The 12,861-nt window shown below is 41.4% G+C and overlaps 1 protein-coding gene across 5 annotated transcripts in view; it reads left to right on the plus strand.

Annotated features, from left to right (window-relative positions):
- The first annotated feature begins 1,050 nt into the window (after nucleotides 1-1,050).
- Nucleotides 1,051-12,861, plus strand: part of FAM208A (family with sequence similarity 208 member A) — a 48,477-nt gene continuing 36,666 nt past the window's right edge. For 3 of the 5 annotated variants that reach the window (XM_019536905.1, XM_019536904.1, XM_019536906.1), the window contains exons 1-3: nucleotides 1,054-1,533; nucleotides 10,187-10,332; nucleotides 12,324-12,416. In XM_019536905.1, coding sequence (XP_019392450.1) covers nucleotides 1,167-1,533; nucleotides 10,187-10,332; nucleotides 12,324-12,416 — 606 coding nt within the window. In that variant the 5' untranslated portion in view covers nucleotides 1,054-1,166. Of the gene's footprint in view, nucleotides 1,534-10,186; nucleotides 10,333-12,323; nucleotides 12,417-12,861 lie in introns of all 5 variants that reach the window. The other 2 variants (XM_019536903.1, XM_019536907.1) reach the window with 2 other exon arrangements.

The raw sequence follows: 12,861 nt of genomic DNA on the forward strand, positions 1-12,861 counted from the left end.
GTAGCTCTCATTTTCCATTTTTATTTGTTTTGCTTAGTTAACATCATCACATTTTATTGTTTTTTAGTATGTGTAGGGATGAACATGCAGCTAGATAGGATGCACGTGGTATGAAGTGGAACCACACACTGAAATCCTAGTAACATAACTCAGTTCTGCTATCTCTTGAGGCAGATGAATTCCATTTTATTAGATTCACAGTGTAGGAAATCCCTGGATGACACATTACATATATACATTCCAACTCCTCATTGTGGCCATTCAAGCAAGAACCAAGTGAGTCAAGGAACCCCCAATTTCTCAGCTATCGCTGTGAGAGGCAAGCAGAGAATGAAAGCGCTCTTCAGGGACGAGGATGGAAGTCAGAGCCACATTTGCTTGTTTCTCCTAGCGAAGAATTGGATCAGCTGGATACTTTCAGAGGAGAAGGAAAATACAACTCATTTTTTCTGTTCCGACTCTTGGAAGAGAAATCAGTCTCCCTTTTATCCCTATTTTGTATCTTGACTGCTAGGACAGGAGCTGAAAAGCAGTTCTGAAGCCACTCATCCTTTTTCTGCCATCCGTCACCTCCGCTCTTGGAGTTGAAGAAAAGCAGCATTTCTCACGTCTTATTCACGCCATCGCCAGACACTGACAATGACTGGCACCTCTTCCTTTTATTTTGGACCTGCACCTCTCGGCACGTTGGCCCTTGCAAGGCCCAGGCCAGCCCTACTTCCCCGCCTCTGACGCTTCCCCCAGCCTATCCCTGTCAGATGGTGCCACAGCGCAGCAGCTCAGGTCCCTCCTGAAACCGGGAACGGAGGCCAGGTGCTAAGAAGCGAAGCAACATAGACCCCCGACCGCCTCAAAACCCGCGAAGCTGTGGCTTGCCGGCCCCGCCCCCCCATTTATAATGTGTGCCGCGCGCCCATTGGCTGCGGCCTCTGCGCGCGGGCCACGCCCCTTTCTTGAGGCGAGGGGCCGCCATGTTGGAGAGGGAGAGGGAGAGGGCGAGGGCGGGTGGGGGAGAGGACGGGCTGCCATAAAGCGAGCGGACGGAGGGGGAGCGCTAGCGGCGGCGGGTGATGCATGGAGCGGGCGAAGGGGCAGCTCCGTGGGGGAGGCAGCGAAGCAAAGCGAAGCGGCGGGGTCTAGCGCTCCTTTCTTGACGATAGGGCGCTATGGCGGCGGCGGCGGCGGCCCCCGGCGGCGGGATGGGGATGGGGATGGAGCCGGAGCCGAAGCCGAAGCCGAAGCAGCCGCTGCGGCTGGAGGAGACGAGCAGCGACGCAGGCCCACTCGGCGCCGAGGACACCCCGCAAAATGGCGGCCGCGCGGAGAGCGCCGAGGAGGCGCTGCTGGCGGCTGCTACAGAGGACAAGCCCCCCCCCCACCTCGGCAGCAGCAGCAGCCAGCGCAGGAGCGGCCCCGCCGCGGCTCCCGAGCCCGGCGACGTGCTGGGGGGGCCGCCCCCCCTCCCCAAGCCCCCCGAAGACCTGCCCGTTAGGAGGAACTTTCAGATCCCCAGGAAGAGCCGAGAAAAGAAAGGTTGTTCCCTCCCCCCTTCCTTTCCTCTCCCCTCTTCTATCTTGCTCCGTAGGAATGCTCTTTTCACCCCTCGCTGGCCAGCTGCATCCAAACCCCCGTGGGTGTGGAGGAGCCTGGCGTGGCTCGGACTAGAGAGGCTGCTGGGGATGAGCCGGTAGCGTCAGGAGAGGCTTTTCCATCTTCCGAAAACCCAATGGCAGCTGGAATGGGAGACACGGAGGCTTAAGAGCCGAACAGGCTGGATGCTGTGATCGGGGGGGGGCTTGGACGCGTGCGAGGCGCGCGCACGCACACACAGAGAAGATGGTCGCCTGCGGGACATGCACAGGCAGCCCCAGAAGATGGTTCTCTTCCTTTCTTGCCCCCTCCTCCTCCTCTTTCCGCAGGAGATCAGTGCATCCATGTTTGGGGGAGGCTGGTGACTGCTTCCCCATAGTTCCACACACGGAAGACTGGTTCTTCCTTTATCCATTGAAGGTTTCTGTGCTTCCCATCTCTTTGCAGGAGTGAAAGGGGCAGTCTACATTCACGTGCCTCCTGCTGGGAGTGTTACTTCTCTGAGTCTCCTGGTTTGATTTTCTTTTCCCTTGCTTTTTGGTTTGTTTTTTGCTTTTGTTTTTTTGTATGGCTTTTCTCTAAAACCTAGTGGTATCTCTTTCACTCTCTGAAGGGTGCTATTAGCTTGTGCTTGCCTTGTATTTTGTTAACTTGAGAGGAAGATCTATTTATGGCATGGTCCTCTTCCTTCCCAGCCCAAAAGATGTCCCCATCTTTGACCTCCCAGAGCTTGAGGTCAGTTTCAGTACTTAAAATCACATTACATTTTCCTATAAGCTCTTCATTCTTCAAAGAAGATATTTAACTTTTATTTAGCTCTTAAAACAAACAAAAACAGCCTTTCTTCTATAAGGAGGAAGTAAAGGTAGGTTTATTTCATTATACTCTTCCCCAATTTTGAAGCTGTAAGTAATTTTTTCAGGAAAAATACATGAAGATGGAGCTAGCAGAGACTAGTTGTAACAAGGTGCAAGTTGACTTAGAGTAATGATGTCATGGCCTCTTGATGTTCATCTGATGGCAAATGTCTGGATAAAACATGGCACCTGTTGTAGTTCTGCTATCCCAAAGCCATATATAATTATTATAATTACACTTTTGTTTTAAAAAAACCAAAGAAACTCATCATCACACAGACTTAGTTCCACTGTGAGTTCAAACTAAACATGAAATATTAACTGGAACTAGAAAAGACAAACTTTAAGTTCATCTAGTACATCTTCTGCCTATGCAAGACTGTTTGTGTCTTACAGTGTGCGCACTAATACTTTAACCAACCTAGGTTTTTAAGTATTGCGAGGATTAGGATTTCAATCATTTCCTTTCAGGTGGAGAGGGAGACTATACAAACTGAATTTTTTTCGAAGTAACTTGCTGACATCAAGGCTTTTGGCTGCATTCTCATGGATATGAATGCTAGTGTACTAGAATTACATCTTTAAGCTACTGTTCAAGAGACTTTATTTTTAATCGCACTTGCTGTTAAGGAATCCCTTGGAACCTTGAAACAAATGCATCTTTCCATTCCATCACGTGTCTACTTTGGTTTGATAGTGCTCAGGGGTGCTTGGCATTAGCATTAACATGCTGTTACAAAATATCAAATATTTTGTGATCCTTGTTGATTACTGCTGTAACAAAAGTGTAAGTGGATTTGTGACCTCCAAGGACCCAATTTGAGCGTTAGAGATGTTTATAAATTAGTAAGTGACAAGAAATGGATTTTAAATTAGTCTTTCAGTATAATGTGATGGCCAAAACACTGTTGACACTTTGGTTTTTAGATTAGTTGTGAAACCAAGATTCCCCAATGCTTCTGGGAGGGCAACAGTATTGACGTTGCTGTCCAGGCCAGATTCCAAACTTGAATACTGATCAACATCAAATAATAAAAATTCTGTAGCTTCCTTGGGAAGCTATTCTTTTCTTCCCCTCCAAAAGTCCTGTTGTATTGTTTGCATAAAAGAGCTCCTGTTTTGTATTGCAGAGGTAGCTGCTTTTTCATTTAGAAAAACCTAAGAGTCATTTAATTTAGGGAGTCCTAAGTTACGATCCATAAAGTTTTCTAGAGTCCTCAAGGGATGAAGTTACATCTTCAATTAAGTCATCATTAGATTTTTCCTTATTTTAAAAAGGACACCAAGATCTAGTACGTTCTGGGGGCTGAAGCAACTTTAATAATGTGCATAGAATTTGGAAAATTCTCTCACACACCAAATACAGCAAAGTCCTTGGAATCAACCAACTTCTTGAGAGTCTTTTAAAGTCAGGAATAGCTTTTTGAATGACTAAAATCAAGTGAAATGTGATATCAGCGCAATCTTTATAGACCAGAGAGTTAAAACACTTTGATGTGATCATCTCAAACTAGATTTGAAGCGTATTCAAAGATCATATATTATGCCTCTCTGAGGAATCTAGCTTCCTTGGGGAGGACCTTTTTGCTTTTCTTTAATTGTTAGGAAGTGGCAGAAGACATCTTCCTCTTATTCCTTGTGTTCCTTTTTAGAATGGATTTGGGGAATCGTACTTGAAGCTTTTCCTCCTAAAAATATATATATAAGCATTTTTTTCTATCTTTGTTCTTAAACAGGCGTGGTGTTATTTTCAGCAATGTACTTCTCCTTTGTTCATAAAATAGTGTTGTATGGCCTCCTATGTGTAATGCGACCTAGTCACATTTTTCTGTCTGCCCTGGGCAGGCCTGAGCTGTTCTTTGAGAAGCCTTTTGCCCAAGTCAAAAACCAAAGAAGGTACTTGAAAAAGGGGGCAGGCATTGTTCTGGCTTCCCTGTCTTTCTCCCTGCCTCCCCAACTGACTTCAGTATTTACCTCATGTAAGGTGACAGTTAATCATGTGCTTGAGTAGTCCCATTGACTTTAGTGTGGTTGTTGAATGTTTACAATGAGACACAGGCTTGAGTATCTTCCTGAATTCCTATTTATAGTAAGGTGCCACTACTGCAAAATTAAGGTCTCGTTTATTTTACTTGCATTGAAGATACCATGGCATTTGCTGGAAGGTTAAGTTGGGTCAGGTAATATTAAATGAGCAAAGAGGGACTACATTCAGGAGGTATCTTAGTATTTGTCTTAAATTTTAGGGTAGTATGTATGTTCTGTTCACTGGTTGTGCAACTTCCAAATTGGACCTTGGGAGAGGTGAGTCATCTTGCAATACAAGTTCAAGTATTTATATAAACCCTCATGACCACATATTGTTCTTGATGATTCTCACTAGGAAGCCAACTTCACCGAGATGTAAAGAGCACTATTCTTCCCCCAAAGAGCAGTACCAGTTCCAATTTTGCTCATCTGATGAGAGAGAGACTTCTGTTTTTTGGAATCTTGAAGATGGATAGCTAGATCTTTTTACTTGAGATGAACATAGCATCCCACAAAAAAGTAGTGCTTTTGTGACTGGGAAAGTAATGAATCAAAAAATAAGCTAACTGATCTATTGTTTATTGATGGCCACTTAGCTGCTGTGGAGCTGGAAGTTGACTGATGGTTATTTCTGTACATTGTTAAGCTGTGCTCTATCCTTAGAGAGCCAACAAAGAATTGGTATTTAGTTCCTAACCTTGAAGTAGCTGCGTATCGCATTTTATTTAAATTTTCTATTTTTCTGACAAATACAATACATTATTTAGCTTCTCTCTACTAGTAAAATACTTCTGTTTTAATAGTTCCAGCAAACAAAGTGCACCAACTTCAGACTTTTAAGAAAAGTATTAGTTTTTTTACTTTAATCGTCAAAATGCATAGATGATAAAAACTACTACAGAGAATATAAATACAATGGAAATTTTTTTTAGGTTACTATACACTCATGTTCTTCCCTGAGCTTATCAGAGACCCGAAGTAAGCTGTTTATACGAATATGTAACTTGATGGCTATCAATAGCATCCTTGAAGTAAATGATACTTTATGGAATTTTTCCTTCCCAAGTCTAATTACTCAAATTCTTTGTCTTTAATACCTTCTTAGACTGCTTATGTGTCCTTTCTAAAGATCCTACAGTGTTTGAATTCAGGATATGTAAAACTGCTCAGTCGGACTGTTGCATATCATGAACTACGGTTTTAGTTTGGTAGAGGAACTGTACTTCAAAGGAGAAACTTTGCTTCTGACTATCTGTTCTCTTTATATTTTTCATAAATTATTTGGTCAGTGTATCAAAACATCAGAAGATTCATCTGAAACCTTAAACTTACTATACATAGGTTCCATGGATATGTGAAGCAATTAATTTTAGTTCTTACTTTTTATCTTTATTTTAGCTAACTTTATATTTCTTTCAAGTTTAGTCTTTTTCTGTGTTTGGGTATCTCAGAAAATCACATTTATAGTTTCAAAATGGCAGGTTCCCTTGAATAGGGTTTTCCTATCTGCTCTTTCCTTTACAAAAATAACAACTTACTCCCAGCAATAATGTGATCAGTATTCATAGACTTTTTTTTATAGACGTTGTGACCAGCACATCTGAGTTATATTCTTGGTTTCAGAAGCAAACATGCAAGTGTCTCTTACACAAATATCTTCGCACATGGTGGGGCAAGCAGCAGGATCTGGAAATACTGTTCTGTAATTGCAACAACTGCTTGGTTGGACATGCTGTGAAAACCATATTAGTCAGAAGAGATGTGCATCCTGAATTTTAAAATACTTTAGCTCTAACTTCTAACTTCAGTCAATCCCAAGCAACAGATCCTATAATATTTTGGTCTTTGTGCTACCGTGTCTTCTTCCTCCTGTAATCAAAAAGCACAAACCAGGCATTATTGAAATGTCACTGTTGACAAGGACTCTTTAAAGCAACTGTTGGTGATGTTGAATTGCTGTCACCCCTCCCTGAATAACTATGATTGGAGATACCTGGTTCAATTTTTTTTACTTTGTTCTACAGAATTAATTATCAAAAGAGCCCTGTGTTTGCCGTGAGAGGATATTGTCTGTTGAATTGATGAAATGAAATTCTATCCAGCTCAGATGAGATTTTATTATAACTTTTCTTTGGGTGACATGCATAATTCAAGTTTACAGTACATTACATTCCAAGCTTAAGGGTCAAGTCTTCAAATTGGGAACCCAGACTTACAAGTCGCTTCTGAATATCTTGCCTTTGATCTATATTTACTCCCAAGGTTATATTGCCTATTTTCTATTTTAACCACTTCTTAATTTGCTTTGGATAATGTTCTCTGAACATGTGTATTAAACTAGTAACACTAGTCCAAAGCATATTCTTGAGTCGCACTGTTTTGTATCTCACTCTTTCCTTATTAAACTTTACCCCTTCTCGGTAAATTCAAACAAACAAGAAGAACTTCCCAGCCAGAACTGTTGAAAATCTCAGTTACTATCAAGAAGTCAGTCTTAATTTTCAAAGTTCTAGATTTTTGCCGTAGTAAAAGGTATTAGACAGTGGTATCACAGCATGCAAAAAGGCTTTTGCCACTAGATATACAGTTGTTCAGTGCCAGTGCCATACTTCTAAATGGAAGATAAGTCCTGCCAGGAAACTGCATTCTAGAAGATATACCAATTTCCCATCATTCTTTGAATTTTTTCATTATACAGTAGGAAGTAAGTAAACACAAATGAATCCCCTAATTCATAAAGTTCACAAGAGCTCAATGTACATGGTAGTATCTCTCTTTCAAACTTTCACTTAAGACATGGATGACACACTGATGTTATTTGTGGGCATTCTTTCTTAAGTAATTTTGCAAGTTCTTTGACAATTGTACATAAAAGCTATCCTGGGAACTCAGTAATTTTAATGTTTGAGGGAATGTGATACCCAGTGTTGCACAATTAAAGTTATGCGAAGGGGTTGACCTTACAAATGCAGTCTAAATAAAATCCTAATGGATTTTAAATGGTTGAGTGCAACACTGTTTTGTGAGACCATTCTCAGATTCTCAAATTAATTGCATGTAGATATCAAGCTGTAGATGTTGCAGTCTTAAATCAAGTTACTCTTCATCCAGATGAACTTGATGAATAGGTGCTATGGAAGTTTCCCAGTATTTTATTTTTGATCCTGTAGGAACAACTTTAATATACTAAACAACACAGTTTGGTCTTTATAATTGGGCAATTCAAAATATAGCAAAGATTTTTTTTTTTTTTTATGCTGACTTGTTAGGCTGCCATTTATGCTAAATCTTCTTTTCTTGATCTTTTTTTCCCATATAGGGTGTGTAGTAGAGGGAACCTGTTATCTTGACTTTCCTTTTTCCATTTCTTCTTTTTCCTGAGAAACCATGACCTCTCTTGTCTTAAAGCTAGAATGTGAGTTCTTTGGGCAGGGACTGGTTTATTTTTGTTGTTTTGTGTTTTTAAGCATCTGTACTGTACCTACCAGAATGGCAACACTGACCACATGGTTACTTCTGAGTCTTTTGTTATACAGATAACTATGGCATATCCAACCAGTCATTTAATTAGGAGTAATATTCCAACACCTTACTTTGTATGTATGTTGCAAGTAGCTTTTATTTTCATGTGCAACAGTTACAATGACAGATCTCAAAAGTTCAAATGATGATAAATAATCCGCTTAGGCAGCTGCAACAGCCAAGTGTTCTGTATCTGCTGGAAGACTTTAGACTTTTTTCAATATAAGTCTATTTTTAATAGTAATCATACATTTAGAGAATTTTTCATCCCCCTCTACAACATCTATGGAAGAAAGTTAATATAAGCATCAGTTGTCTTTATAAAAAAAAAAAAAAAAAAAGAGACTCTACATTTAATTTTTTCAATAGGAAGTCAGTCCTGACTACTATTTAGGGACACCTTGCCAAAAATTTCTAATACCTGAGGCCTTTGAAAAAACAATTATTTCCACATTTGTTTCTTTCCAATATGTGGCTTTAATATTGTATTGCAGACAAATAAGTTCAGCAGTTGATTTTATAAAGTCATCTTTAGGAGAGACCTAATTCTTTTTACCATAAATATTGTGATAGTAAATGTCCTTATTCCTCACTGGCATCTGTAAATGAAGTTGTATTTGTTACTTTGAAGTAGTGGGACTATAGAACTTGAGTACCTCTTGCGCGCGCACGCACACGCACGCACGCACGCACGCACGCACGCACACACACACACACCCCCCCCCCAGAAGAAAAAGAAAAGATTGGTGCTAGCCCCATATTTATAAAATCTTTAAATCTTTCTTGGTTTTGGTAAGCAAAATATAGCATGTTTATCTTAAAATATATTAGGAGTGGTGGCAGATATGGTTTTCTCGGCCTTACACAGTCATTTTATATTATACTAGAAATAAATATAACAAAATTTTGCCCTGGTAGTGAATGAACTTTTATCCTCCTTACCGTTCTGGATTTTAGTATACCTGAAGCCCCTTACTGAGATGCTAGACCAGAATGTCTTTTTCAGTATTCTTCATTTTCTGTTGTCTGATGTGATTTTTATAGTTTGTCCAGAAACATGTGCTTCATATAGTTTTTTTGGAGAGGGGGGGAAGGCAGTAGTAGAAAAGATGGAAGATTATCTCATAAGCTTCAGTTACCTACTTTATGGAGCTCCTGACCCCCATCATAACAAAGCTCCGTATCTCTGTTTTAGAAGTTGTCTGAGGTAAAGCATTTGCTACAGGGAACTACAGATTTGTCAGAAATGCAGCTCCAGTCCTCTACATCTTGATGAATGCCAGGTTGGGCTCTTCTCTATTTCATGTTAGTGAGTCAGCCACTTGCTGCCACATACTCTCTTGTTTTCCACTGGTCATTTTGGCCTTGCATAGCTAAAATTGAGGAGGGGGTGGACAAGAATAGCCACACGGCAAAAAGCTGAAACCGTAGGGAAGAGACTCCTATACAAATTTATGTAAGAGAATTGGTGGAAAAGGAATATTAAAGTAACCATTTGTGTGACCGTGTAATGCACACGGTTTATGCCCGAAAGCTTGCAAAGCACATGTTTTCCCAACTAGTTGGTTGATCTATATAAAAGATATCACATCTACCTAAGGAACCTTGTCAGACCCCATAATGCATGTATTTGATATGGATGGTCCTGAATTATGTTAGGAGAAGTCTTAAAATCTCTTAAACTGAAGCTTAAAAATGCATAGCTGCATCTGTGTTCTCTTTTAGTAATAAGTGCTTGTTGCCATGGTAAGTAGGCTAAATACTGACAAGTCCTCACAGTGGCTGGATGAAACTTAACCTTTTCCAAGAGAAGTTGCAATATGAAACTTGTATTCTTACAAAAACCAAATCAGTTTTTTGTTTCGTTTTGTTTTTAAATGAAATGTATAAAGCATCTTTTTAAGTGTATATCTATTTCCATGTGAGTATATTAAAATTAAAATGCTGTTCTTTCCTTAAATTTCAGCAGATTACTCAGGAATAAATACTGATATGTATGATTCTAGGCAGCTGTTAACACCAAGTCTGTAGCCTAAATCCCATCTTTTGAGGCTCTTTTTAATACATGACACTTTAAAATAATTCACGATCCATTAAACTAATTACTTTCTTTTAAAACTCAGTGAAATAACACCTTTGTTTAGAGGTTTCAAATGTATATTGATACTGACTTTCTTTTCTCTATATAGCGCTCTTTCAGCCGATAGCTATGGGCTCTCGAGAGTTTGAAGATGTTGTGAAAATCCTGCATTCATCTTACCTGGAGCCAAGTTCAGTGGCTAATTTCAATTACAAAAGAGCCAGCTTAATTCATAGTGAGTTGTTGGAGAAGGAGGTGAGTACCTATATGATGCAAGTTAAACAATTTCTCAAAGTTTTGTCCAGCTCCTGTGATGTTTACACTAAGCCAAATGCATCAAATCGTACATTTCAGTTTCTTAGATGCTTGTGTGTAAGGCCTTGCTGATCTCTTAAAAAAAAAAAAAAAATTACGATTTCCTGATTTGCTCTGTACGTGTGTGTATATAAAATTACAGTAAGCTTATTTAAAATCAGTTTAGGGAATTTTTGGTTTGTGGCAGACACTACGTATATGGAACAACGAATGTGTTGATTTTGCCCTACATAGTACAGTGCCACACACTGAACCAATTTCTGGAGTAATAAAATGGCAAACCAGCCACAAAATATGTTCCACTTAAGTAGGACCTTTCTAGCTAGTTCCTATTGCACCTTGAATTGAATATATGGCAAGTATATCTGGACTGGAGATGCCTGTGCCCCATCCCAATAATCACCTGTTTTTTTGGGATGGGGTATAGGAAATCCTGGGTCCAGACCTAGTTGCGCTTTGCCTGATCATCAGGGATCCTGGTTTTCTCTGATTTTAAAAAAAATCACAAACTCTGATGAAAAATTGCAAATTCTCTGACAAACCCCAAAATACATTATTAAAATTAAAAGCCCCTGCAGCACCCCCCGACCCTACTGCTGCCTCTCACTGCCCCCAAAGTCCTGTTTTCCACCCCCCACATGCCTCTTGCCTCCTATCCACAGCCCTTGCCCCCCAGGCCTGCTGGAGGGGTCCCCAGCTGCCAGGGCTATGGGGCCAGGGACCCAAGTCTGCAGCTCCCTGCCCCCCACAGTAGGCAGCAGAAGCGGCATGGAGCTGGCTCTCCCACTGCTGCCGCTTGCTCGGGTGGGGGTGGAGCCGGCTTCTGGCTCCCCCCCAGCCATAAACTGCAAACCCCCAGCCCTGCCAGAGGGGCCCCCAGCCCCTTGCAAGCCCCACTTACCTCAGGCTCCAGGAGAAGAGCGAGGTTGGGCTGAGCTGAGCCAAACAGAGCTATGGGTGACTTAAGAGTCTCAGGCTCCGCCCTTTCCCTCCCCCTCTGAGCAGGGCTAGGGATTTCCTGCCCTGTTTGCAAACAGCTCTTGCAGGCTGGAGCTCAGCCAGCCTGCAAGCTGTTTGCAAAATCGGGGAATCTGCAGGTTTCTCTGCTAAAAGGAGAAACCCGTGGTTTTCTCTGTTTTTCCATGGGAAATAGTTTCATAGTTTGTAGGTTTGAAATGGAACTGAGCAGATCATCAAGCCCGACCTCCTGCCATGACAGGAAAGAATACTGGGGTCAAATGACCCCAGCAAGGTGTTCATCTAGGCTCCTCTTAAAGACCCCCAGGGTAGGAGCCAGCACCACTTCTCTTGGAAGTTGGTTCCAGATCCTAGCTGCCCTGACAGTTAAGAAATGCCTCCTGATATCTAGCCTAAATCTACCCTCTGCCAGCTTGTGACCATTATTTCTTGTCACTCCAGGGAGTGTTCCGGAGAACGGGGACTCCCCTAATGCCTGCTGGTCCCCCCTGACTAGTTTGTAAACGGCCACTAGATCCCTCCTCAGCCTTCTCTTGTGGAGGCAGAACAGGTTCAGGTCCCTTAGCCTTTCCTCGTAGAGCCTGCCCTGCTGCCCCCTGATCATGTGAGTGGCCCTCCTCTGGATCCTCTCCATGATGTCCGCATCCCTCCTGAAGTGTGGCCCCAGAACTGGACGCAGTACTCCAGCTGCAGCCTGACCAGTGCCGCATAGAGGAGGAGGATCACCTTGGACCTGTGTGAGATGCATCTGTGAATGCATGACAAGGTGTGGTTGACTTGAGTTGAATGTTTCTTTTTGTTACAACTCCACATCAAGGAGAGAGCGGAGTGATGTGGTCAGTAATCTTGTACCTGGGAAGTGTCTTTCTTATCAAAACTAAAGGATAGATGGCATTGAACATGCGAACACTAGTTTTATTCTTTATAGGTATTAAGATTTTGTTTGATAACAGTTCACAGAAAAGCGCAGAGAATTGAAATTTGATGGTCGCCTTGAAAAAGAGCTTGCTGAATCCTATGCATTTCTTATGGTTGATCGACCTCAGGTAAGCAAGTGCACTTTTTTTTTTAAGTATTTTCTTTTTTCCTGATTTTTTGTTACTGTGGGATGTTTTTTAAACTAAATTGCCTAGGTTGATGATTTCAGAATTCATTAACTATGAATGAATGTTCTATGGTTTAAAACAAAACAAAACAAAAAAAACACAGCTAGAAACCACAGAAATACAAGGAAGCAAGGAATTTTGACATACCCCTGCTTTAGTGCTCTTAATTTGGTTCCTGAAAAACCAAGCGTTAAGCAAAATGGAAAGTATTTGACGAGCCAAGATGGCAACCGCAAGTGTTTTTAATGACCCAAGACAGCAACTGCTAGGGTTGTAACGAAACTCGCTGAGCACTAATTGAAATCGGGTATCAATTTAAAATGAGTGTTATAGCACTAAGCAAAACAACGTTAAGTGTTGGTTGCTTGTACAATTTATCCGTTTC

Source organism: Crocodylus porosus, unplaced genomic scaffold, assembly GCF_001723895.1.
Source record: "Crocodylus porosus isolate Cpor-Errol unplaced genomic scaffold, CroPor_comp1, whole genome shotgun sequence".
NCBI lineage: Eukaryota > Metazoa > Chordata > Crocodylia > Crocodylidae > Crocodylus > Crocodylus porosus.